The sequence below is a fragment of the Piliocolobus tephrosceles genome, chromosome 1 (assembly GCF_002776525.5).
Source record: "Piliocolobus tephrosceles isolate RC106 chromosome 1, ASM277652v3, whole genome shotgun sequence".
NCBI classification, from domain to species: Eukaryota; Metazoa; Chordata; class Mammalia; order Primates; family Cercopithecidae; genus Piliocolobus; species Piliocolobus tephrosceles.
The window spans coordinates 179,924,460-179,950,758 of record NC_045434.1 but is presented as its reverse complement, the minus strand read 5'-3'; the positions used below and the strand labels follow the sequence as shown (position 1 = coordinate 179,950,758).

At 42.4% G+C, this 26,299-nt stretch overlaps 1 protein-coding gene across 3 annotated transcripts; it reads right to left on the bottom strand.

The window, feature by feature from the left end:
* Positions 1-425: 425 nt before the first annotated feature.
* ZMYND12 (zinc finger MYND-type containing 12) lies at positions 426-26,264 on the bottom strand. 3 transcript variants are annotated; one of them, XM_023221324.1, is made up of 8 exons: positions 25,885-25,994; positions 19,917-20,058; positions 18,463-18,634; positions 10,251-10,420; positions 6,550-6,672; positions 5,402-5,513; positions 3,283-3,428; positions 426-949 (listed from the first exon to the last, which is right to left on the bottom strand). In XM_023221324.1, exons 1-8 carry the CDS (start codon positions 25,992-25,994, stop codon positions 827-829), a joined length of 1,098 nt encoding a protein of 365 aa, XP_023077092.1. In that variant the 3' UTR covers positions 426-826. The 3 variants fall into 3 exon arrangements, with proteins under 3 accessions (XP_023077092.1, XP_023077093.1, XP_023077091.1); XM_023221325.1 differs by lacking the exon at positions 25,885-25,994 and adding an exon at positions 19,525-19,655 and having other exon boundaries at positions 19,917-20,010; XM_023221323.2 differs by lacking the exon at positions 18,463-18,634 and having other exon boundaries at positions 25,885-26,264.
* Positions 26,265-26,299: the final 35 nt, after the last annotated feature.

Genomic DNA, 26,299 nt, shown 5'->3' with positions numbered 1-26,299 from the left:
TCCATCACAGGGGATCTTTCAGAGTGCCTCTCCCCTAGACTGTATAGATGGCCCACGTCTGCTTCCAATTATTGTCTGAGATAAGAAAGATACCACCCTGGAATGACGTCTCAGTCAATCCATACTGAAGCTCCTTGACAGGCCCAGGGGCCTCCTCTGGCACAGAAAGACCTTATGTCTAACTTATGCCTGCATTTTGCTATTTGCTTTCTGTGTGTCTCATGTCCTTTTTGTTCATCTATCCCACCTTCTTTTCTTTAACTGGCTATTTTCTAGCATACCATTGTAATCCCTTTGTTGATTTTTAACTATTTTTAAAGTTATTTTCTTAGTGATTGCTCTAGGAATTATAATGGGTACTTTATCACAATCTACCTCAGATTAACACTAAATTAATTCCAGCATAGAATTAAGAATAGAGAAACTTTGCTCCAATATAGCTTTATTCCCTACCCCCTCCTTTACCCCTCCTTTAGCAAAAGTGTATGAAACATGCATCATTGGGAGACTTCTGGGAAAATGACAAACTATTTGTAGTTTAATTACAAATACCATATTAGTGATCTGACTACATATTAGTCACACAAAATCATGATAAATCAAGTACAAAGGTCATGACAAACACAGTTTTTACTGATTTCTGTGCCTAAAGCTTTATATTCCCACAATATGCTGTGTAAGAAAAAAATAACAGCTATGTGTGCAATCCCAGGGGAAGAAGGTGGAAACTTCAGCTGTCTACAGTACCTCAAAGCAGTTGTGCAGGGCTGGAATATCGACGTTCCGTAGCCCCTGGAATAACCCTTGATGCAGAGCTCATGGGTCACTAAGTAATGGGACGGTCTTCAGTTGAAATGAGACTTAATAACTCTTGAATGGCGCTTTGCTCATGGACATCAAGCTGTTGTTCTTTGGCTAGACTGAGGGCCCTCATGCCATATTCCTGTGCCTGAAATAGAATTGTAGTGACAAAAGGAAATTGTCACAGGATAGCATAACACTGGGAAGCCCCATCTGTGCTCAACTCCAGAAACATGAGAGAGAACTCATCACCTTTTCACAACACCCACTGAGCTCTTGTTGATAAACCTGTAAACACACTGGGCTCTTACAGCTAGCCACATGTGCACTGGGCAGGGCAGCAGGGCACCAGCAAAAAATGCCACCTGACTTGACAAACGAAGCACAAATTAAGTATACCTTCTTAACAAAGTGAGATCTTTGTAGGACTTTAATCAGGCCCTAGAGGCCATCACTGGAAGGCATAGAGGTGACAGGTGCCACAAGTAAATTACCACCCTGGGGTGGTCCTGGGGGCCATGTGGCCCAGAGTTTTGACTTGGTAAGAAGCTCTTCTTTCTTCTTCCCTCCCTCCCTCCCTACCTCCCTCCCTTCCTTCCTTCCTTCCTTCCTACCTTCCTATAAATAGTTATTGAATGGTTGCTATGTTCCAGGTCCTGTGAGTATAGGCAGAACTTCCTATTCTCATGGAACTTACAGTGTAGTAGAGGAGAAAGACAATAAAGAAGACAATTAAGTAAAACACAATAGTCTCTTAAAGACAATAAAGAAGACAATTAAGTAAAACACAATAGTCTCTTAAGTAGGGATAAATACTAAGGAAAAAAATAAAGCATGAAAGGGGATAGGAAGCATTAGAGGTAGCAGTGGGGGGTTGCAGTTTTAGACAGGGAGAGCAGGGAACGCTTCACTGAAAAGAAAACAGCTGAGTCAAGTGATGGCCTGAAGGAAGTGAGGTGCCAGTCTTGATGGATAGATAGATGTGTGCCTTTTGTCTAAGGCCTCTTTAGATCTAACACACCCTGGGGTAATGACTTCCTTGAGTATACAGTGGAAAATTGGACATTGCACTGTAGAAAAGAGGTTTTGTCCAATGTAAATTTGAAAGTTCAGTGGAAATATTTTCCTATTCCTCACTCATTCCTGCTCCTATCCCAGAGAGGGTTAGTGCCTTTCCTCTGTGCTCCTACAGTGCTCTGGGCTTCACTCTCACACTCTATTATAACTTGTGAGCTCCTCCAGGCCTGGTATACTGCAGGTGCTTAGTAAAAGTTAGCTGAAGAAACAAAAGAAGACAGGGAGGAGAGAGGAAAGGAGTCTTAAATTTTCCCATGTCACCCACACAAAAAGGCCTCCCTCCAACCAGACTCCTCTCTCTCCCCCACCTACTGCTTTTTCTTCTTCTAATTTTTTTTTTTTTTTTGAGACAGGATCCTGCTGTCACCCAGGCTGGACTGCAGTGGCACAAGCACGGCTCACTGAAGCCTCAATCTCCTGAGCTCAAGTAATCCTCTCATCTCAGCCTCCCAGGTAGCTGTGCACACCTCTATGCCCGGCTGATTTTTTTATTTTTTAAAAAATTTTTAGTAGAGAGTGGGTCTCACTATGTTGCCCAGGCTGGTCTTGAACTCCTGGACATAAGCAATCATCCTGGCTAGGCCTCCAGAAGTACTGGGATTACAGGCATGAGACACTGTGCCTGGCCTAGTTTTCTTTATAGCAGTTCTACTATCTGAAATTATATTAGACATACATATGTTTATTTCCACTCCTCCAAAAAACACCAGTGCCATGGAGATAAGAAACGTATGGATCACCACTGTATCCCCAGTCCCTAGAATAGTGCTTTGCAAATGGTAGGTTTTCAATAAATGTTTGAATGAATGAGAGAATCAACCAATAAATCAATAAACCTGAGATATGCCACTTATTGTCTGTAAGACATTGGGCAAAGAATTGACCCTCTCAGTGCCTCAGTTTCCTTGTTTGTAAAGTAGAGATAATAAAATACCTACCTTATCAATGTTGGTGTAAGCATTAAGTATGATAATTAAGTAAAGGGTTTAGGCCAACAACTACTATGTAAAAGTACTCAAAAACAGTTACTTTTTGAATCATTTCATGGCAATGCATTTCTGCCTGAATCCCCGCATCAACGGGGAACTCAGTAATGAGTGGAGTTAGAGCTGCGACTTCATCCCTCCAAGCCTCCCCAGAGCCCTCCTGCCCTGCAGGCTTCCCAGCACCGCCCCAGACTCCCTTTGTCTATGCAAGCCTGGGAACCCTCGGGGAAAGAAGACAATCCAGCTTCCATTATGCAGGCTGGACTCAACACAGGAGAAACGTGAGCATCTGAATGTCCTCGGAGTGAGGGCTTGCCCTGAGGGCAAAAGCTATTGGAATTGGGCAAAACACAAATGAGTTCAACTAGACGAATTTCTACCTTCGTTTTAGACGTGTTGCTTTTTTAGGGAAACTTGCCTTTGAAGAATTCATCATCAGGTAGTAAAGCATGACCAGGATCTTCAGAACAAAGATAGTTTTTTGAGGGGCTTTGTCAGATGTAGATTCTCGAATGTTCAAGATTGAAGTTAGGATGCGAATGGCTTCTGCTTCTTGGGCTTCATCTGCGTTGGAAGGGGAAGAAAGAAAAAACAGGCTCTTGGCAACTGAGTCTGTCTGCCCTCATCAAAAGCACTCAGCTGTTAAAGGGCCTGGTCTGCTGAAGCCTTCCCAGGGGCACTGGTGGAAGTAGCACCAATTACAGCAAGTTTTTTACCTGGAGGACTCCCTCCACGTGTGTGGAAGCAGGAGTTTCAATCCACTTTCCAGCTTTGCTTAGCATGTCATCATCAGAGTAGCCTAAAAATATGCTCACTCCCACAGGTCCCAAAGTTGCTAAGGTTTCTCTCTTTCGGAGTCCTGAACTCTAGATCTCTTGGACTTGCAAACACAGAGAATTTGTCACAGGCAGATTCCTTGGGTCCAATTCAGCTTCCACTCTATAGCTGAGAGGAAAGAACTTGGGGAAGGGACTTCTTGCAGCTGTAGCAGCTTAACTCTTCTCGTCTAGGCCAAAGATGCATAAGCAACAACCTTCATGCTTCCCTCTGAGAGTCTGTTTACTATTTTCCCCAGTAGTTTTTGGTCCTACTTTAGTCATCATTTACTGAGAAGTTACAACATGCACTTAAAAGCACTTATACATGTACTAAGCTTAGAGAGAAAGATGAAAAGGATATACACCATCATGTTAAGGTTGGCTATCTTTGGATATCTATGATTTCCAAGTTTTCAGCTGTAACACGAACTATTTACATAATTAGAGAAAATTCAATAGTTATTAATTTTTTAAACTTTAGCTCAAAACCTCTCCTCCAAAGAGTCTTCCTTCTTCAACACCACCCAGCTGTCCTCACCTCTTCATTCTGGGACTCATCCTGTAATATAATTTGTACTCACAGGAAAGTTCTTTTGTTACTGCCTATAGATTCTATATCACCAACTGCACTGTATGTCTCTTTTGAGCAGAAACTGGATCTTCTGTGTCTTTTCATTGTCTCTGACGGCATGATGCTGTACGGTACTATTCAACACTTAGCCCTTTGCTGCGCTGGGGAATACAGTTTAATCCAGTTGGGCCCTGCCACTGAACAGCTCACTGTTCAGTAGAGCATGAAGCTAAGGCACCAGAAGAAATCAGCAATGCAACTTCTGTGTAGAGTCTACTTTGGCTTACATGTCCTGGAACAAGAGTCCCCAACCCCCAGGCCATGGACCAGTACTGTTTTGTGGCCTCTTAGGAATTGGGCTGCGCAGCAGGAGGTGAGCAGGGGTGGTGGGGGTGAGCAAAGCTTCATCTGTATTTACAGCCACTCCCCATTGCTTGCATTACCACCTGAGCTCCACCTCTTGTCAGTTCAGCAGCAGCATCAGATTCTCTCAGGAGCACGAACCCTATTGTGAACTGTGCATGCAAAGAATCTAGGTTGTGCACTCCTTATGATAAACTAATGCCTGATGATCTGTCACTGTCACCCATCACTCCCAGATGGGACCATCTAGTTGTAGGAACACAAGCTCAGGGCTCCCACTGATTCTACATTATGATGCAAGGTATAATTATTTTATTATATATTACAATACATTAATAATAATAAAAACATAGTGCACAATAAATGTAATGCACTTGAATTCTCCTGAAACCATTCCTCCCCTACCCCCCAGTCCATGGAAAACTTGTCTTCCATGAAACAGGTCTCTGGTGCCAGAAAGATAGGGACTGCTGCCCTGGAGGGATAACATAAGAAATGGATGCTCTGCAAAAGTCACAGGGGGTTTTGATGGGGTCTTTTTTTCCTCTAAATCTGTCCCTTAGTAACCCCCCAATGGCTATGTGTGATGATAGGGATCTGAATTCTTCCCAACACTGGTAAAATCTCTTTGATCCCCGTGTCTCAGTTTTCTCCATCAGCAACATGGGGAAGGTGGCAATGGTATGCCTCATGACAGGGACAGCTGCTTTCCCTCTTAGGGACAAGGTCTGTGTATTGGGTGAGATGAAGTCACTGCTCTGCCTTCAGGGAAAACTGCCACTTACCCAAGCCAGTGTCATTCTCAAATAGTTTGCCCAGTAAATCCACTTGTTGGGTGTGAGCCTGTGAGAGGACTTGATAGTGATTGTTCAAATATGCATGCCAGATCTCAGAGACCTGTTGGGAAAAGAGAAGGTAATACGAAAAGCAGACCAGATCTCAGCATTCGGACCAGGTAGGTGAGGAGGATAGTGCATTTGGCCCAGCTTCTGGACAACTGGAGGTTCTCTCTCTTACTGTACCTGGAGGCAGAGGGAGCCCTAGGAGCCCACACAGGCCTGACCAAGGTAAGTGTGACAAGTGATGCAAAGGGCCTGTGGCAGCTCATCTTGGGGTAGCCCTAGTGGGGTCTTATAACAGTGGTTATCTTCTGTGCAGCACATACAACACGAAACCTTCACATCCTCATAACATCCCGATGTAATATTCTTATTATTCCCATTTTACATGTAAATAAACTGAGGCTCAGAGAAGTTCAGATCACACATGATTTCTGGTAAGAGCTGTTAAGTGGCATAGCCAGAATTTAATCCCTGGTCTATCTGATTCTAAAGCTTTTAAGCTACAGCAAAATACCTCTTTCTAAGAAGCAGGTCTAAAAAATGAATCAATAATCAGCAGAAAGTTCGTATTACACATTCATTACACAAATGATTGCCTGCTAAGTGAGGTGTTACTATATGGATACAAATGACATTTTAATATATTGGAAACAGTCTGAAATCTTTTCTATGTAAATATGGAAATTTCTCATGTTCTTGGATCCCTTGACAGGATCTTGTAGCAATAGATTTCCCTTGGAAACCTCTTCTTCTCTATTGCACACTTCAGTATACCCATATTAGCTTGCTGCTATGGGTATGACACAGCATACAACAGTCTATTTGAAGGGGTTTGGCTCTTACTGACCTATCCTTCATTATTCATTAATCAGCCTATGGATGTTAAGGGTTAGTCTATTTTGGTAGTGGCGACATGGGAAGAAAGAAAATGGAGTATATCATGTATCAGGCTATATAATCTTGGGCAAGCCACTTCATCTCTCTGTGCCTCTCTTTCTCATGAATGGTATATTTTTCGTGATTAGTCTAATATAAGTTGTAAGACACCAAGCCTAAGAGTGAAGGCTCAACTCCCACATTCCCCAGCTCACCTTGGTGTACAATGTGTCTGCCAGGTCCAACTTTTTAAGGTCATAGAATATATTAGCCAGGTGGAAGTAGCCTCCTGAAGTCCTAATGTCCTCTGTTCCAAATGCACAACTGGCAAAATAAATCTATAGCAGGAGGAAGAAGGAGAGTGCTTGAGTTCTTTTTGTAAATCATATATCTGATAAAGGACTTGTATCTAGAATACATATAAAAAACTGTTACAACATTCCAATTTAAAAGTGGGCAAAAGATCTGAATTGACATTTCTCCAAAAAGATATTCAGATGAAAAATAAGCACATGAATAGATGCTAACATAGTTAGTAATTAGGTAAATGCAAAACAAAGCCATAATGAGATATCACTGCATCTAGGATGGCTAGAATCAAATGCAGAAAATAAAAAGTGTTGGGAAGGATATGGAGAAAATGAAACACTCACACATTGCCAGTGGGAATGTAAAAGGGTGCAGCCTCTGTGGAAACAGTTTGTTAGTTCCTTAAAAAATTAAACATAGAGAAACAACCAAAATATCCATCAGCTGATGGATATCAGCTGATGGACAGACAAACTGTGGTATATTTAGGAATGGAATGCTAATCAGCAACAAGAGGAATGAACTATTGATACATGCAGCGACATGGATGAATCTCAGAATAATCATGCTAGGTGAGAGAGGTCAGAGGCAAAGGACCACACATGATTCTGTCTGTTCCAACTGTCCTGTGAAGGCAAATCTGTAGAAACAAGAAGCGGCTGCCTGGGGCTGGAGCAGGAATGGGAATGACTGCAAATGGATACATGGGATCTCTTTGGGGTAATGGAAATGTTCTGAAACTTGATTGTGCTGATGGTTGCACTACTCTGTAAATTTGCTAAAAAAAAAATTTAATTGTACATGTAAAATGGGTGAATTTTATGGTATATATCAATAAAGGGGTGTGTGTGTGTGTGTGTGTGTGTGTGTGTGTGTGTGTTTAAAAAGCGAGGCTACGGAATCTGAGCTTGTGCTAATTCTTCTTCTTCTTTTTTTTTTTTTTCAAGACAGAGTCTCCCTCTGTCGCCCAGGTTGGAGTGCAGTGGTGTGATCTTGGCTCATTGCAACCTCGCCTCCCAGGTTCAAGCGATTCTTCTGTCTCAGCCTCCTGAGCAGCTGGGACTACAGGCACACACCACCTCAGCCTCCCGAGCAGCTGGGACTACAGGCACACACCACCACACCTGGCTAATTTTTGTTTTTTGTTTTGTTTTTTTTTTTTTTTTTTTTTTGGAGACTGAGTGCAATCCCGGCTCACTGCAACTTTTGCCTCCCAGGTTCAAGCAATTCTCCTGCCTCAGCCTCCCGAGTAGCTGGAATTACAGGCACATGCCTCCACACCCAGCGAATTTTATATATTTAGCAGAGATGGGGTTTCATCATGTTAGTCAGGCTGATCTCAAACTCCCGACCTCTGGTGATCTGCCCACCTCGGCCTCCCAAAGTGCTGGGATTACAGGCGTGAGCCACTGCACCCAGCCAATTTTTGTATTTTTCACAGAGACAGGGTTTCACCATATTGGCCAGGCTGGTCTCGAACTCCTGACCTCATGATCTGCCTGCCTTGGCCTCCCAAAGTGCTAGGATTACAGGCATGAGCCACCACACCCAGCCTACTAATTCTTAACTGTGTGGCCTAGCTCAGGACAGAATGTGCCTCTGCTTAATTTGTTGGAGGATGTAGAGTATAGAGAGGAAACACAAAGAATTGTATTAGTCAGGGGCCCAGGTGGAACTAGATGGCACCTTCAATAAGATTGCCTGAAGACAGTTTAGTGGAATTATTATTTGACATGTAGAAGGGTTAAGAAACCAACCAGGGCTAGGGAAAAGCCCTAAAAGTAAAACCAACAAGGCCTAGTGAAACACCAGGGACTACCAACAGCAAGAAACTATTACCATCCCTACACCTGAAACAGCAAGGGGAAGAAACAAGGTTACCAGGGCCCAGCAAGAGCTAGAACTATGGAAGAAGGCTGCCTGACAGGAGCTGTGGCCACAGGGGAACACTGTTCCTGCCAGATCGGGGTGGCGCAGAGACGCAGCAGGGAGAATCAGTACCCCAGCCTTTTTCTCCTCCTACTCTCCACTTCCCTGCTATGCCTTCCACTCTCCAAACCCAACCAAAGCCAGAGAGCAATGGAGTCCACAGGTTGCGTAGTCCATAGAGGTCAGGCTCCCAGGGCATAGAGTAGGGCAGAGAATGGATATGGGGTAGTGGAATTTAAAGAATAACCAGAGTAAAATTTGATTTATGGACATTGTACATGCAGGCAACCAGAGGAAGGGCTGCTTGGTGCAGAGGCCAAAAGAGAGGTTGAAGAGACAACCAACCTGCATGGAGACTGCAGTCCGACCCTACGCTAACTCAGATTTCACACCCAGGAACTCTTTTCTCTGGTAATATTTTCCAATACTGAAATCCTAATAGAAACCCCTTAAATTTTGAAAGAACAATTCAGTTATCACCCTCAACATCCCATCTAACCTCTGTACTGTTTTTTTTTTTTTTTTTTTTTTGAGATGGAGTCTCGCTTTGTTGCCCAGGCTGGAGTGCAGTGGCCAGATCTCAGCTCACTGCAAGCTCCGCCTCCCAGGTTTATGCCATTCTCCTGCCTCAGCCTCCCGAGTAGCTGGGACTACAGATACCCGCCACGTTGCCCTGGTAGTTTTTTGTATTTTTTAGTAGAGATGGGGTTTCACCGTGTTAGCCAGGATGGTCTTGATCTCCTGACCTTGTGATCCGCCCGTCTCGGCCTCCCAAAGTGCTGGGATTACAGGCTTGAGCCACCGTGCCCGGCTGCTCTGTACAGAGTTTTATAATTGATAAGTGCTTTCTTATACATCTAGCTCTTTTAAATTTAATAACCAACACTCTGAAGTAGAGATATTACTGTTATTCTTTAAAACAATAGCCAAAGTACTGTATATATATTGTCCTATTATTAATCTTTGCAATGATGCAATGAGGCAGAGACTATTTTATTATTCCTGTCTTGCAGGTGATGAAAGAGGTTAAACAAATTTTCCAAGACTACATGGCTAGTGGAACAACAGACCTGTGACTGGAAGCAAAGCCTTTCTCTCTTTTTTGAGACAAAGTCTTGCTGTATCGCCAGGCTGGAGTGCAGTGGCGCGATCTCTGCTCACTGCAACCTCCACCTCCCGGGTCCAAGCGATTCCCCTGCCTCAGCATCCTGAGTAGCTGGAACTACAGGCACGCACTACCATGCCTGGCTAATTTTTTGTAATTTAATAGGGACGGGGTTTCACCATGTTGGCCAGGATGGTCTCGATCTCCTGACCTCATGATCTGCCCACCTTGGCCTCCCAAAGTGCTGGGATTACAGGCATGAACCACCATGCCCAGCCAGCAAAGCCCTTCTCTTAATGAGTATGCTGTTTTGCCTCCCTTTACTCTTCAGGGCAACTGAAACTTCAGGAACATGTGACCTGGCCAAGGTTGAATAGCTAGGAAGTAGAAATGCTTGATCTCAGGTCATTAGAATTGTGTTATGGCTAACATCCCACCGAATAATCAGTTGTAAATAGAAAGTTTTAGAGAAATGCACAGTTTTTAAAAAAAAAACAAACAGATTTTGGAAATATACAGGTGTTATAATTTAGATTTTGGAAATATCCAGGTGTTATAACTTAGCTTGTTTACATCATTGGCCAGATGATAACGGGCTTCTTCATAGTTTTTCTTAGCTATATAGAGAAGTCCCAGGTTCCGATGCAGTAAAGAGTGGGTGGCATTACTACAGTCAGTTGATTTGAGGACTGTCCACTGGGCTTGGAATAGATATTCTTCAGCCTGAATGATTCGGCCCAGACCTGCCCAAAAGCAGAAAAGAAGGTTATAATTCATATCCGGGTCAAAGAACACGAGAGGAAATATGAGTCATTACCCATTCACTTATGTATTCATTGACTCAATTATTTATTGACACACAAAAACTCACACAGGAATGTTCATAGCAGCTTATTTGGAAGAGTCAAAAAAAAAAAAAAAAAAAACCAGAAACAATGTAAATGTCCATCACCTGATGTGTGGATGAACAAAAGGAGGCATCTCCATCTCCATCTCCATATCCATGAGTGGAATATTAGTCACAAGAAGGAATGAAGTAGTGATGCCTGCTATAATGTGGATGAACTTTGAAAACACTACACTAAGTGAAAGAAACCAGACACCAAAGGCCACATATGATTCCATTTATATGAAATGTCTAGAACAGGCAAATCCATAGAGATGGAAAGTAGACTAGTGGTGGCCAGGCAACCACAGGGGGTCCAACGCAAGGGAGGCACTAAGAGGGAGTAACTGCTGACAATTACAGGCTTTCTTTCAGGGGTGATGAAAATGTTGTAGAATTAGATCATGGTGACTGTTGCACAACCTACAGAATGTGCTAAAACCACTGGGTTGTCTATTTACTTATTTATGTATTTATTTATTGACAGAGTCTCACTTTGTTGCCCAGACCGGAGTGTAGTGGCATGATCTCGGCTCACTACAACCTCTGCCTCTAGGGTTCAAGTGATTCTTAAGCCTCAGCCTCCCAAGTAGCTGGGACTGCAGGCATGCGCCACCACACCGGGCTAATTTTTGTATTTTTAGTAGAGACAGGGTTTCACCATGTTTGCCAGGCTGGTCTCAAACCCCTGACATCAGGTGATCCACCCGCCTTGACCTCCCAAAGTGCTGGGAACATAGGCATGAGACACTGTGTCTGGCCTGAATTATTCTTTAAAAGAGTGAATTTTATGATATGTGAATTATATCTCAATTGTGAAATATATATATGCATATGTAATACCCTTTATGTGCCAGGCCTTGTGTTGAGTGATGGGGATTCAACGTGCAACATGAAAACAAATATATTTACAATATAGTATAATTGCAGTAGAAACACAAGCTTTGGAAGTGTCAGAGGATAGGAAATGTTTAATTCTACAGATGAGATGAGAGTGACACTGAAGCAGAGTCTGAGCTGGGTTTTGAGGATGAATAGAAGTTTTCCAGGTAGATAAGGCAGGGAGAGCATCCCAGGCAGAAGTAACAGCATGTGCAATGTCGCAGAAATATGAAATAATATGTTATGTTCATAGAACTATACAGAGTCATAGCTGCAGGGATTTGGTTCCAGAACTCCCATCAGATACCTCAATATGAGGATGCTCAAGGCTCTAATATAAAGTAGTGCAGTATTTGCATATAACCTATGCACATCATTCCTCATACTTTAAATCATCTCTAAATTACTTATAATACCTAATACAATGTAAATACTATGTAAATAGTTGTTCTACTATATCATTTGTCTTTCTTAAGTTTTAAATTTTTTCTTTTTTTGTTTATAAGCCCACAAGTAACATCATGTATTGTTTTTATTTGTATCATTTTTAATCATTGTGTTATTTTAAAAAATATTTTTGATCCATGGTTGCTTGAATGGGCAGATGCAGAAACTGCAAATATGGAGGGCCAACCGTATTGGCCCGTGATGTTGGAGCACAAATTGTGAAGGACAGAGTGGCAGAAAATGAGGCTACGGTGGTAGGCAGGGGGCAAGTCATGGAGGGCTTAGTGAGTTATGCCAAGGAACTTGATGCATGTGAATAAAAACTAGAGGATTTTCAAAAAGGGTAAGAGAATCGGATTTAAATTTAGAAAGCTCCTCTGGAACCAATGTGGAGGAGGGATCAGAAGGGAGGAATAAAGGTAGAAGATTCATTGGAAGATGTCTGAAACAGTTTGGACAAGCACACTTAAGAGCCTGAAACAAGACAGTGAACTACTTAAGTAGGAGGCAATCCAAAAGAGACAGGAAGTAGAATGGACAACACACGGTTACTAAGTAATGTGGAAGGTAAGAGAAAGGAAAGCCACCTTTATTGCTAATATTCAGATACTCTTGACACTTAAAGCTTTTTATTACCTACCATCTTTACACATACAGAGGCCTGCCTACCTGCTTGGCTCCTAGGGAAATGTGTCAGAACTGAATAGAAAGCCACTACGTCAGCGTGCTGCAGGGCAGGAGGTGTGCTCTGGGGGTGAAGCATTGGTGTGACAGCTGCTGCAGCAGAAACCACACCAATGAAGGGTCAGGAGATAAGGACACGACCCCTCATAAGTCAACCCCCTTCTCCTCTGTGTCCTTCCTGTCAGACCTAGTTCATATGTAAGCATGCTTTTATTCTAGTTGTAACCCTACATCACTGAATAAAAGGAAAAGAGATGAAGAGGAAGCAGTCTACAAGGAGAAGCAAGTAACTTTGCCTGATGGAAGGTCAAAGGGCAAACTAAAATGGGAAACTACTAGATTAGGAGCATGAGGCCTAGTCCCTGATCCTGGCTCATGTGAACATGGCTAGTCACATCTTCCCTCCAGGCTTTGTCTATAAAATATGAGGTTTAGACTGAAGTCCTCTCAAATTTGAAGAAGCAAATGACTCTTAACTAAGATTGTTTAGATGGGAAAAAGAGCACAGGGCATTGACAGATATTGGAAATTTAAAATTTTCAACATCCAGTTCTCACTCAAGGAGGCAATGCCAAAGAAGGAAGACTCTAAGGCCCAGCTGAACCAGCATCTAAACAAGCATCAGTCCTAAAGGAAAAGGCCTACTTGGGAGAATAAACTGTGAGGCTAGAGAGAGAGAGAAAGGTGAGAAGAATGGGCTGCTACTAGCCCATGAGATTACAGTCAGAACTAAGCTTGTGACCAGTGAGTGTGTAAGTTCAGGCCTGCCTCTTATGGACAATGCCTGCCTGGAGAGGCATAGGGTGAAGTGGAGGTAGTGAAGACATAAAGGAAGTGATACTATCCCTTAGGGTGATTTTAATAGTTCATGGAATTGAGAAAGGACAGCCACTTACAGACCAGTGGTACTTGTCTGAAGGGTGAGGCAACAGGCTTACACTGGGTTAATGGCAGATCTGGGACATATTATGGGGGAAGATTTTGCAGGACTTGGTGATGAAAGTGAAGGAATGCAGCATACAGCAGTTACAGCTGAGTCAAAGGTTGCGGCTGTGAGGTGCCCAGGGGAAGAAAAGGGAATCTGCATTTATTGAAGACCTGTTATTTGCCTGACATTGTGCTAGTCCCTTTGCATCTGTGGTCTAAGTCTGCCAACAGCCCTGTGAAATAATTATCAGATGAGGAATTCGAAGAGGAGGCAACTTCATTCATTCATTCAACCAACCATATATTCACCTAATTGATTATCACAATGTGTGATGCTCAATGCACACTGAGACATTATCCCTGACTCCAAGAAGCTTAAAATCAAGTGAAGTAGGCAAACAATAAATAGAAAAAACTTGAGTGCTGTGAAGGAAATGAACAGAACACAGTAACCAAAATCCTAGCTCACTGCAGCCTCTACCTCCTGGGCTCAAGCAATCCTCCCACCTCAGCCTCCCAAATAGCTGGGACTACTACAAGTGCATGCCATCATGCCCACCTAATTTTTTTTTTTTTTTTTTTTTTTTTTTTAGAGATGAGGTCTTGCTACGTAGCCCAGGCTGATCTTGAATGCGTGGGCTCCAGAGATCCTCCCATTTTGACCTCCCAAAGTGCTAAAATTACAGGTGTGAGTCACCACACCTGGCCAGTTTAAGCAGACACCTGAAGGATGATCAAAAGCCAGCCATGTATGAGAAAGGAAAGAGCATCCCAGGCAGAAGGAGCCATATATATGAAAGCTCTGAGTGAGGAAGAGCTTGGTGCCTACGATCACCCAGCCAGTAAAGAAAGAGCTGACATTTGAACCCAGGCTCTCCTGCTTCCAAAGCGCTGATAACAGTAGGGGAAGATGAGTAGGTGGCTCCTCCTTGAAGTGTTACTGAAAATGTCATTTCTAGTTGATTAAAATTTCAAAGTTTTACTAAAAAGAAAAAATAAAGCTGAATATCTGTTATCTGTCCACTCCAGTCTGAAGGAATCTCTAAGATGGGAAAGAAACATGTACACAGGAAAGTGATTTCTTTAGACTTCCAAAAAGGTTAGCAAGGTTTCAAATCAATGGCTGTAGAGTTACAGTGAAATCTTCCATTCAGACAGCACTTTCCAGACTTCAAAGCACTTTCATGGTCATTACACTTGAACTCATTTCGTCCTTAAAATAATCCTGTGAAGAGAACTCAGATTCAACACATACTTACACAGTGCTCACTAGGTTTCAGGTACTGTGAAATTATTTTTTTAGTACCTTCTCTGTGCTAAGTACTGGGCTGAGCATGAAGACATCCGTGATGAGTAAGAATAGACACAGATCCAGTTCTCCCTGAGCTTACAGTCTACTGGAGCAGGGAGACAATTAAATAATCTCATCAATGAATACAATTATTAATGGAGTAAGTGCTTAGAAGAAAAGAGTAGGTCTTTAAATGAATACATTAAAAAAGAGACCCAGCTGGGTGCAGTGGGTCACGCCTATAATCCCAGCACTTTGGGAGGCTGAGGTGGGTGGATCATTTGAAGTCAGGAGTTCAAGACCAGCCTGGGCAACATAGTGAAACCCTATCTCTACTAAAAATACAAAAAAATAGCTGGGCGTGGTGGCGTGTGCCTGTAGTCCCAGCTACTGGGGAGGCTAAGGTGGGAGAATCACTTGCCCCTGGGAGGCAGAGGTTACAGTGAGCAAAAGTCAGGCCATTCATTGTACTCCAGCCTGTACAACAGATTGGGACTCTGTCTAAAAGAAAAAAAAAAAAAAAGAGGGAGACCCAACCTGGTCTGGAGCCCTGGGAAAGCTTCTAGACAAGGCAGTAGTCACCCTTGAGCTGAAACCTGAAAGATGACGAGGAGTTAATTCGGTGAAGGGAAGAGGAGGAGAAGCAGAGAGAGTGGCTACAGAAAAGCCTTTCCGAACAAAGAAATCATCGTGCTTCTGAGGAACTGAGAGAAGGCCAGTCAGCGTAACCGGAAGGGAGAGAGAAAATAATCCAAGAGAGACAAGGTGATAGAACTGAGGTGGGACAACCTGCTACGGGCTAGATCAAGCACAGCCTCATGGGTTGCTTTAGAAATGTGATCTTTATTCAGAGGAGTGATGGGTCACATTTCTGTATGCAAACCAGATTGGAGGGAGGCCAGAGAAGATGTGGGGACACCAGTTAGTAGGCAGTGGTCTAGATGAGAGATGATGAGACTTGGGCTAGGGTGAGTTTTCCAGAATCCCATAGCTAGCCAGTGTCAGAGATAAACAGAACCTGGGCTGTATTTTCTTGTCCAGTGCTTTTCTCGTTAGTTTGGAGGAAAGACAGTCTGGAATGGGGTGTCAGACCTGAGCAGGGTGAGCAGGGCATTCCTGCAGGCAAACAGCCTGGTATCGGGGGTTGGAACCCCCACAAGTGAGAAGGGATCCACACAGCAGAGGCAGCCTGGAATGAGGAGTCAGAGCCCATGGAGGGGGAGAAGGTATCTGTAAGGTGGAAAGGATGGAGTTAGAGAGCAGGGATTTGTTCATATAGGGGAACTGATTAACGTATAAATAAACTAATGAAAGTGAAAGCTGTCAGCAAAGGGAGTTGCAATTATGGGAGTAAATCAGATTGAACCCTGTGGTGCTGTATTAGATCTGGATCAAACAGTAAAACAGTATAGACCAGTGGTCATACAGATATTGATGTAGATATATAGATATAGGCCGGACACGGTGGCTCACACCTGTAATCCCGGCACTTTGGGAAGCTGAGGCAGGTGGATCACTTGAGGCCAGGAGTTCAAGATCAGCCTGGCCAACATGACAAAACCCCGTCTCTACTACAAATACAAAAATTAGCCAGGTGTGGTGGCGCGCACCTGTAGTCCCAGCTACTTGGGAGGCTGAGGCAGAAGAATTGCTTGAACCAGGGAGGGGGAGGCTGCAGTGAGCTCAGATTGTGCCACTGCACTCTAGCCTGGGTGACAGAGTGAGACTCGGTCCCCCCCCCAAAAAAAGATATATACATATAGAAATAAATACAGATGTAATGTATACATACATACATACACCCATTATTATATTTAAACTTACTCCCTAACTCCCCTGAGAAGGCCTGGGAACAGTAACACCCCAAAGGCATGAGTACATTTAGTGCACAGCTTTTGGCTTCTGAATTTCACTTTCCACTGAAAGAAATCAGGGCTCTTTAGAGGTATGTTCCAGAAAGCAGGAAAGTGAGCAAAGAGCAAAAGGGGTTGTATCTAGGAGATGCAGAAGCCAGCTTGAGTGGGAGCTGTCACTGGTCAAATCAGGGATGGTTTGAGCATCAAATTAATGATAGTAATGGATTTAAGCCCACTGAATAAAGAGGCAATACTGATATAACTAAATAAATACGTTGAAAATTTGATGAGGAATGGAATATTTATATAGTTTCAAAGGACCTCTCCATGAGATGAAAATTAAAGTTATTAATTACAGAAGGGGGAAAGAGTAACATTACAGGGAGGAAGCCTGGCAGACACCATCCTAATAATGTAATTAAAATGAACATCATCAGTAATGAAAAAAAATGAAAACATGCCAATTTATAGAATGGGATGAGAACAGAGCATCACCTCTGTACCGTTTTTGCCAAAAATCCATAACCTAAGTCCCATCTTTAGGAAATATCAGACAAACCCAAACTGAGAGATGTTTTATACAATTGGCCTGTAACCTTTAAAAGTGTCAAGGTCATAAAAGTCAATAAAAGGTTAAGAAACTATTCCAGAGTTTTGTTGCCAACACATGGCAACAAAATGAAAAGTGTGATCCTGAACTGTATCCTTTTGCTATAAAGATGTTATTGGGAAAATCTGAGAAACTTGCATGGGGTCTTCTTGGATGACAGGGTCCCCTTGTGTGGTTCCCACAAAGACATTTTCCTTCCTAACCACAATACAATCTATCTCATTTACTAAGGGGACACTGAAGTATTCTAACGATAGGGAACCAGGAAGGCAACTTACTCTTAGAGAACTCAAGGGATAAAAGTTCTTTACACTGTACTTAATTTTAACAGTTTTACTTTTTAAAAAGTTTTACTTTTAAAAAAGTATTTTCTTAAATGGTGGCTATTAAAACGTATGAAGCATCTTTTAAATGGTAGCTATTAAAATATATGAAGTCGTAGCACAGTGCCTAAAACACTGTAGATGCTCAAGAATATCAATTCCTCTCAAAATGCCAGTTTTCCTTTTGTAGTAGCCACCACGAAGGGTGTCTGCTAAGTCTGCTTCATACTCTCAGAATTGCCTCTCCCATCTATAGGGGTAGGTTCCTGTATTTCTGAACTATGTGACTCTGATCCCAGGGAACAAAGGTGGATCCCACACTCAAGTTATGTCAACAAAATTCTGTCTTCTACGAATTTGTAATTGGAAATCAGAAGCTAATTAGTTTCTACTGCCTACCTCAAACCAAGAAAACATGTAAATTGAAAAACTCCATCTGACATTTTGGGGTAGCTGTCTTCTACAGTGAGCACAGAGTAGACAAATCTGGTCTGCAGAGAGGGAAAAGAGTGAAGCAGACACCCAGAGAGAAGTAGAGACAGGAGACAAGGCCCAAGAGAGAGAACGAAAGACACCAGCCTTGGTACCTTACAGCATTCCAATTCTAGTCCCTCATGAAGCCTCAGCTCCTGTAGGATACTACAGTTCCCTCACAAAGTTCCTCCTTTTTGTGCAGGCCAGCTTGAGTGGATTTCTGCCAGTTGTAGACAAAAGTCTGTGACATCTCCTTCCCTATCTTGTGCTAAACTTTACAGCAACCCTGCTCCTTCTACAATAGGTGTCTTGGTGCCACTGTCAAGGGTGACTCTTTGATCATTAGTGTAACCCAAACATAGCACCACTTAAGGGATCCAGGGATCTCAAGTCAGTTTCACTCACCAAGGCTGGCCTCGGCCAACAGCAGGTAAGCAGGCACAAGCTCTACAGAGCTCAGGCCATACAGGTTCACGCGGAAGCGAAGGGAATGCAAAGCTGCTGGTACAGCATCTTCATGTTTCCCTTCAAAGAGGTATTTCTGGGCTACGGTGTAGCAGAATTCAATCAAATACTTCTGTGGAAGAGAGAAACAGACTATCTGAGACAGTCTGAAGTTAAAGGCAGAGGTGGATGTAGATGGCCCTGGGGATAAGGCCAACACCTAATGACCCAGTTAAAGGCACATAGTGAGCCTCCCTGTATTAGAGTGGACGTGAAGCCCCACATAAGTGATATAAGAAGGTAAACTCTGGACTATGAGTTTGTTAAGGCCCAGGAACATGTGTCTTTTCATCTTAGTTCAGTGCTTGGCATAGATGAACGTTCAATATAGAGTTATCAGATGAATAAATGAGTATTATTCTTATAGTTCTAATAAAACTTTACTTTAGCAAAGCTAGCATGTCTCAGGATAATCAGAAACTTTCTGCCTTCATAGTTGAGTTAATTTTGAGAGAAACATCTCATTTTCCCTTCCAGAATTATCCTGTTTAGCTAACATCACAAAAAACTTTAACTCTGCATTGTTCTAAGGCCACTATCAAAGTATCATAACACTAAAATGGATGGATCTTATGTCTAGGGATTTATGGCTTATAATAAGGCGCTAATTTTTTAGAGTGATTGAGATGCTCAATACTCAGTAATACTCAACATTATACATAAGAATAGTGGCAAGTTTTGTTAACCTCCTTTATTTATTCAGTAGTATATCCATACATCATTCTTAACCCTCCTATTATATGGCCAGGCTCTTGGCATCTGTGGATGTTATGGGCTCAACTGGGTCCCCCGCCAAAATTCATGTGTTGAAGCCCTAACCTGCAGTCTGTCACAATGTGACTATAATTGGAGCTAGGGCCTGTAGAGAGGTGATTAAGTTAGAATGAGGCCATTAGGATGGGCCCTAATCTAATCTGACTTGTACCTTTATAAAATGAGGAAATTGGACACACAAAGAGATACCAGGGATGCTTGCACACAAAGGACCACATGAAGATACCACAGGAAGGCAGCCATCTGCAAGCCAGGAAGAGAGGCCTCAGAAGAAACCAAACCTGCTGACCCCTTGATCTTGGACTTCCCAGCCTCTAGAGCTGTGAGGAAATAAATGTATGTTGTTTGAGCCACCCAGTTTGTGGTATTTGGTTGTGACAGCACTAGCACACTAATACAGTGAGTATTTAGTAAATGTGGAAAACAACGGACTGAATGGTATTGGGGACTTAAAAAGATATAAAACAAAGTCTCTGCCCTCAGTGAAGTTACAATTTAGTGATCTCAACACAGTTCGACCCTTGTCTTGGGCAGCTTCACTGCACCTACGACTTAACCTTGGAAAGTGCCGTAGGCCCTACCTGCCGCTGCTGCAGCTGCTGCAGGCCATGCTGCCGTTCTTCCTCTGAATTGTAGAAGGGCATGGAAGTGCGCAGTGGAATCAAGAGCTGACATATTTTCTCATGGATGCTGTCCCAGTCAGCTTTCTGATGTACCACCCCACTGACGACAGAAACATAGACTTCATGATCTTTATATTTGGCATGACTTAAGATTCCATTAACCCTCCTACTGACCTATCCCTGGACACCAGAAAAGTAAGCCAAACACAAACCAGGCAGGGAGCTCAAAGCCATTTCCGAGACTCAAATCTCTTTCTTTTCATGTGGTTATTTGATGGTGTATAAACTGTGTTGGGATTGGAGAGTATATCGTTTCTGCAGGCACACATTCACATTCTGAAGTCACACAGGGATATTGGCATGCAATTGCTCATAGTGTTCTCTTATAATCTCTTCTATTTCTGCAAGGTTGGTAGTAATGTCCTCACTTTCATTTCTGATTTTAGTAATCTGAATCTTCTTTTCTAGGCCAGTTAACCTAGCTAAAGGTTTGTCAATTTTGTTGGTCTTTTCAAGGAGCCAATTTTTGGTCTCATTGGTTCTCTCTGTAGTTTCTTTATTCTCTGTTTTATCTCTGCTATAATCTTTAATTTTCCTTTCTTCTGCTAGCTTGTGTCTATACCCAACACAGGGCTGTGCATAAAGGAGTTTATAAATATGTTTTCGTTTGCTCTTTTTTTTTCTAATTTCTTAAGATGAAATGCTAGGTTACTGTTTTGAGATCTTTTTAATGTAATGTATATTAGTATAAATTCATATGAGTACTAAATTCATACAGTACCCTCTGAGTACTGCTTTGCCAGCATCTAAGTTTTAGTATGTTGTTTTTGTTTTCATTTATCTCAAAGCATTTTCTAACTTCCCTTGTAATTTCTTCTGTGACTCATTGGTTAAGAGTGTGTTATTTCTACATATTTGTAAATTTACCAAATTTCTTTCTGTTACTGACTACTAATTTCATTCCATGTAGGTGGAGAACATACTCTGTATGAAATCAATCCTTATAAATTTATTGAGATTTGGTTTTATGGTCTAACATATGGTCTATCCTGAAGAATGTTCTATATGCACTACAGAAGAATAGGCATTCTGCTGTCATTGAATAGTGTTCTATAGATATGTTAGGTCTAGTTGGTTTATGGTATGGTTCAAGTCTTATATTTCCTTGCTAATCTGTCTAATTGTTCTATGCATTACTGAAAGTGGGATATTTGATCTTCTATCTAGTTGTTCTATTCATTACTAAGAGTGGGATATTGGATCTTTCATCTAGTTGTTCTGTTCATCACTGAAGGTAGGATATTGAAGTCTCCAACTATTATTATTAAATTGTCTATTTTTCTCTCCAATTTTGTCTGTTTTTGCTTCATGTATTTTGAGGCTTTGTTGTTAGATGCATACAATTATGAGTTTTTGCATTTCTATTGCTTATTACACATTTTCACTTAAATGTGAGTTAACTGTTTGATTCCATTTATACATATTTCAAAACAGGTAAAAATAATCTAGAGGAGGGGTCAGAAAAGTTTTTCTGTAAAGGGTCAGATAAATATTTTAGGTTTGAGAGCTATAGGGTCTCTGTTGCAACTACTCAACTCTGCTGTTGTAGCACAAAAGCAGCCACAGACAATATACAGCCATGTTCAAGCACCTTCTTGGACAATATCGCCACCTTCTTGGACAACAGAAATGCAATTAAAGTATTTTCTTTATAAGTTGTGACTGCTACCAAAGAAATAACAGAAACCATTTAAAAATGTTTTTGGGGAGGTAGAGAATTATTATAAACAGATCAATAAAAGCACTTAGCCAGGAAATAGCTGAGTTCCACAGGGAATTTATCAAGTGGGGCTTGTAAGCAATGGAAATGTTAACTTAGATGCCTGAACTTTTGTTCCACTGAGAGCAACTGACATATTTTGCCTTTCTAAACAAAGTGAGCTTATTTATATATTTGCGGGCTCCCTGCTTATTGATCTGTCCCACTCGTAACACAGGGTCAGGGATAAAGTAGGAATGGATAAATGCTCTCCATCGGGGCTCACAATTAAGTAGCTTGTGAGCCAGACATGTTTTATTTGGCTATTATCATGTTTTTTTAAGCTGAATTTGTATGTCTTTAGGCAGGGCATTCATTCTACAATTCACCACTGATCCTATAGCTTCCTATTATTGAATACCACTTCACTGTTTGTTTTGTTAGTAATCTGCAATATTTTTTGCAATAATTTTTCCTTTTGTTTGACATATGGAGCACAAACTTAAATGCCTTCACTGGCCAGGAGGAGAAAACAAACGGTGAAGTGGTATTCAAGAAGAGGAAGCAGCAGTATTTGTAGTGAATTACAGAATGTATGCCCTGACTAAAGACATTTAAATTCATGCAAACCTATGGTACTGAAGTCTCTCTTACCTGTCACCAATGTTTTAGTATGTACTTCCATAAAATTACCTTTTCTTAAAACTGTTCTAATGTCCTGTAATCCCAGCACTTTGGGAGGCCGAGGAGGGTGGATCACAAGGTCAGGAATTCCAGAACAGCCTGACCAATATGGTGAAACGCCGTCTCTACTAAAAATACAAAAAAATTAGCCAGGCGTGGTGGCGCATCCCTGTAATCCCAGCTACTTGGGAGGCTGAGGCAAGAGAATTGCTTGAACCTGGGAGGTGGAGGTTGCAGTGAACTGAGATCGTGCCACTGCGCTGCAGCCTGGGTGACAGAGCAAGACTCTGTCACAAAAAAAAAATAAAAAAAAAAGTTCTACTGTGTCTCTAAGTAAATAAAAATGTGCTATTCTCTGAGAATGGTCTTAATCCACTATAACGCAATATGCACAGGATTACACACAATATATAAAATAAATGTATTCAGAGAAAAGAAGGATATTCATCAAAATTTCACGTTATTAATCTCTGGGTTGTGGGATTATGGATTATTTCTCTTCTTTATTTTTTGTATTTTCAGGTTTTCTGCAGTGAGCATGAACTGTATTTATAATCAGGAAAAAAATTCTTTTATAGAAAAAAACTTTCACAAACTCAAACTGACTTTCTTGCTCCTTAAACTTGGGATAATGAAAAAGAACATTTACTGTGTGCCAATGTGGTTCCAGGCAGGGTACTAGGTGCTTTACATTCAACCATCAAAACCTATAGAACAACGACCTCAGTTTTGTTTTATCAAAAATCTTGAAAACTCCAAGACACAAAGACATAGAAATCTGGAGAAAAGGAAGCAAAAAAAACAAAAGGAGAAGGTGTTAAAGAGAATTAAAAGCAAGTAAAATAAGTAAAAGAAAAAAAATAGAAGGGCATAAAAGATGATAATTTATACATGCATTCATCAGATATTAGTGCCAACGATTTCTTTCTTTTTGTCATGTTTTTATTTTTTATTTTTTGGCCCAAGGGATAAAAGCACAAATGCCAATGATTTCATGACACTCTGCTAGAGACTACGGGGCATACAATGACAGGTCAGACATAGATCAAAAGTTAGTATACTTGACAGTCCCTCTGTACACATTTAACATAGTATCTAGCATTAATGGAGCGTAACACAATTGAAATAACACATTCACCAACAATTAAAATGAAGGGAAATATGAGATGAGTCATCTGAGAGATACAGAGTACTGTAAAGTCAGTTCAGAGGAAGAAGGAATTAATTCCGGCTGGAGGGATAAAGAGGACAGGGGTGTTTTAAGGAAAAAGTCAGTGCTCATATCAGGCCAAAGGGTTGAATCTTTCCCAAGCCTGAGTGGCAGGTTTTACTCATGGCTGTTTACTGGTCACCTCTCCAGGGGTGACCCAAAGGCCTCTCAAACTCTACGCCCACAACCAAATCTGACGCCCACCATCTTTTCCCCCTGTGTTCCTTGCCCAAGTTAATGGGTTTATTATCCATTTAGTTTTATTCAACAAATGTTCATTGAGTGTCTGGTATGTGTGGGCACTGGGTCTAGTAAAAGACAGAGACATCAGATAAGCAAACACAAAAATATAAAAGTACAGAAAAAGCAAAGAAAAGTGGTACTGTGAGTGAGAAAAGTATGACGGACAGCTGAGACTGGGTTTAGACCTCTTTGAAGAAACGACATTTAAACTGAGAACTGAAGGATGAAAGAGAGCCAGGAAGGCTTGTAGTTGAGGGGAGGTTCCTAGCAGAGAGAACAGTCTGGGAAAAGAAACTGAGGGAAGAAAGGACTTAGCAAATTAGAACTTCAGTTCTCTATAACTACAGCAAAGAAAAAAATGGGGTGAGTGCGGTGGGAAGTAAAGGTAGAGAAATAGCCAGGGCCTTGTATTTTCTGTTACAAATTCTGAATTATATTCTAAATGCAATGAAGCCACCAAAGAGGAGATAGCAATGAAAACACAGATACCATCCCTGCCCTTGTGGGGCATACGCCTAATGAAGGAAATAAATAAATGATTTCAGTCCATGTTCTAAGTGTTAGGACAGGGAATATACTCAGTGCTTTGAGAGCACTGAGGAAGGACACCTAGGCCAGTATAAGAAGGTACTGCAACAGCTTCTTAATCTGTTATGCAGCCGTCAGTGTCTACCTTCCTCTGTAACTTCCACACTGCAGCCCATCCTCTTTCGTTAACACAAATGAGAGCATGTCAGCTCAAAACCATCCATGGTTTCCCAGGGGATAAATTCCAAACCCTTGATCTCATGTCACTGTCTGGTCCTAACCTTTACCTATCACAACGATATTCCAACCTTTTTTTTTTTCTTTTTTTTTTTGTGTGTGAGACAGAGTTTCACTCTTGTTGCCCAAGCTGGAGTGCAATGGAGCGATCTCGGCTCACTGCAACCTCCGCCTCCCGGGTTCAAGCGATTCTCCTGCCTCAGCCTCCCGAGTAGCTGGGATTACAGGTGCGCGCCACCACACCTGGCTAATTTTGACTCAACCTATAGCAAGAAATACGTTTTCCCCGTAAACACGCCCACATAAAACACTAAGACAAAAGTTTCAAGAAACAATTCAGGTAGGATTAATCTGATACTTTCTACTCATTCTATGCTCTTCTTTGTTGTTGTTTTCTCTAAATGGTGGTTGTGACTTATTCATAAACTGCTAAAGGGCCCTGGCCTGCAGTTTGAAAATCACTGACTGTTCCCTCCACTACTATGTTCTCCACTCAGCTGTTACCAGACTCTCTTCTTTTGCCATTTGCCCTAGCAGTCCCGGGTGCCGGGAATGCCCTACCCTTCTTCACTACTCCTGTGCACAGCAGGTTCTGACTGCTCTCTCAAAACGCAGCTCAAATGTTTCTTCCATAGAGAAAGCTTTCCACACACTGCCCCATTCACTATCGTCTCACTCTCGGCGCCCAGGCTGGAGTGCAATGGCGCGATCTCCGCTCATGCGAACTCCGCCTCCCGGGTTCAAGCGATTCTTCCACCTTAGCCTCCGGAGTAGCTGGGATTACAGGCGCCCAGCACCACTCCCAGCTAATGTTTGTATTTTTAGTAGAGACAGGGTTTTGCCACGTTGGCCAGGCTGGTCTCGAACTCCTGACCTCAGGCGATCCACCCGCCTCAGCCTCCCAAAGTGCTGGGATTACAGGCGTGAGCCACCACGCCCGGCCTATTTCTTTACTGATTTGTCTCCCACATTAGAATGTTAGATCTTTGAAGAAACTGATCTACCGAGCTGCCAAAGGAACTTCAGCACCTAAAATAGTGCGTAACACACAGCAGGCCTTCAGAAAACATGAATGACGAATGAGTAAGTGGGAGATGAGGCAGACGAGGCCACGGGAGTCTTAGGGGCCTGTCTTAAAGCCCCTGTTTTTGAGGTATCCCTTGCAGAATCAGGGGCCACGGCTAACGCAAGGTACCCAAGCCAGATCCGGGAATGGGAGAGAGGAAGGGAGTTAAAGCGCCCAGGTGCCACGTTTCAGGGCCTACCAGTAATAAGTGACTGTGCAGGCCGCGCACACCCGCTCGGCTGGGGCTTCGCACACCTCACAGCAGAGCCTGCGCCCCTTGGGGACCGCCAGTGGATAGATCACATTCATGTTGCAGCCAGCGATGCTGGTCTCTAAGACGGTTGCCCGGCAAGGATACGCTGAACCCCGGCGTCACGTGACAATCGCGGGCCCGCGTACTTGCCAGCATTTCAAGGGCAGAGGGCGGTGGGACGTGACTCGACTAACATCTGAGTCTATCGCTGAAGTTGAAAAAGGGAAAGAAAGAAATAAAAAGAAGCACAAAACCCACATGTCCCACGGGTCAAATGGCCAAGAAAGGACTCCCCAGGAGTCCAAGTCCATGAAGGCCCGTACAGTGGCCGGTAAGGGTCAAACATGGCCACTTCACCCAG

Coding starts and splice junctions, on each gene's coding strand:
- ZMYND12 (XM_023221324.1), bottom strand. CDS start 25,994: ATGAATGTGATCTATCCACTGGCGGTCCCCAAGGGGCGCAGGCTCTGC. Junction 5,514..6,549: donor CAGACACATTGTACACCAAG/GTGAGCTGGGGA, acceptor TTTTCCCAACAG/GTCTCTGAGATCTGGCATGC. Junction 3,429..5,401: donor TGAGAATGACACTGGCTTGG/GTAAGTGGCAGT, acceptor CTTCCAACGCAG/ATGAAGCCCAAGAAGCAGAA.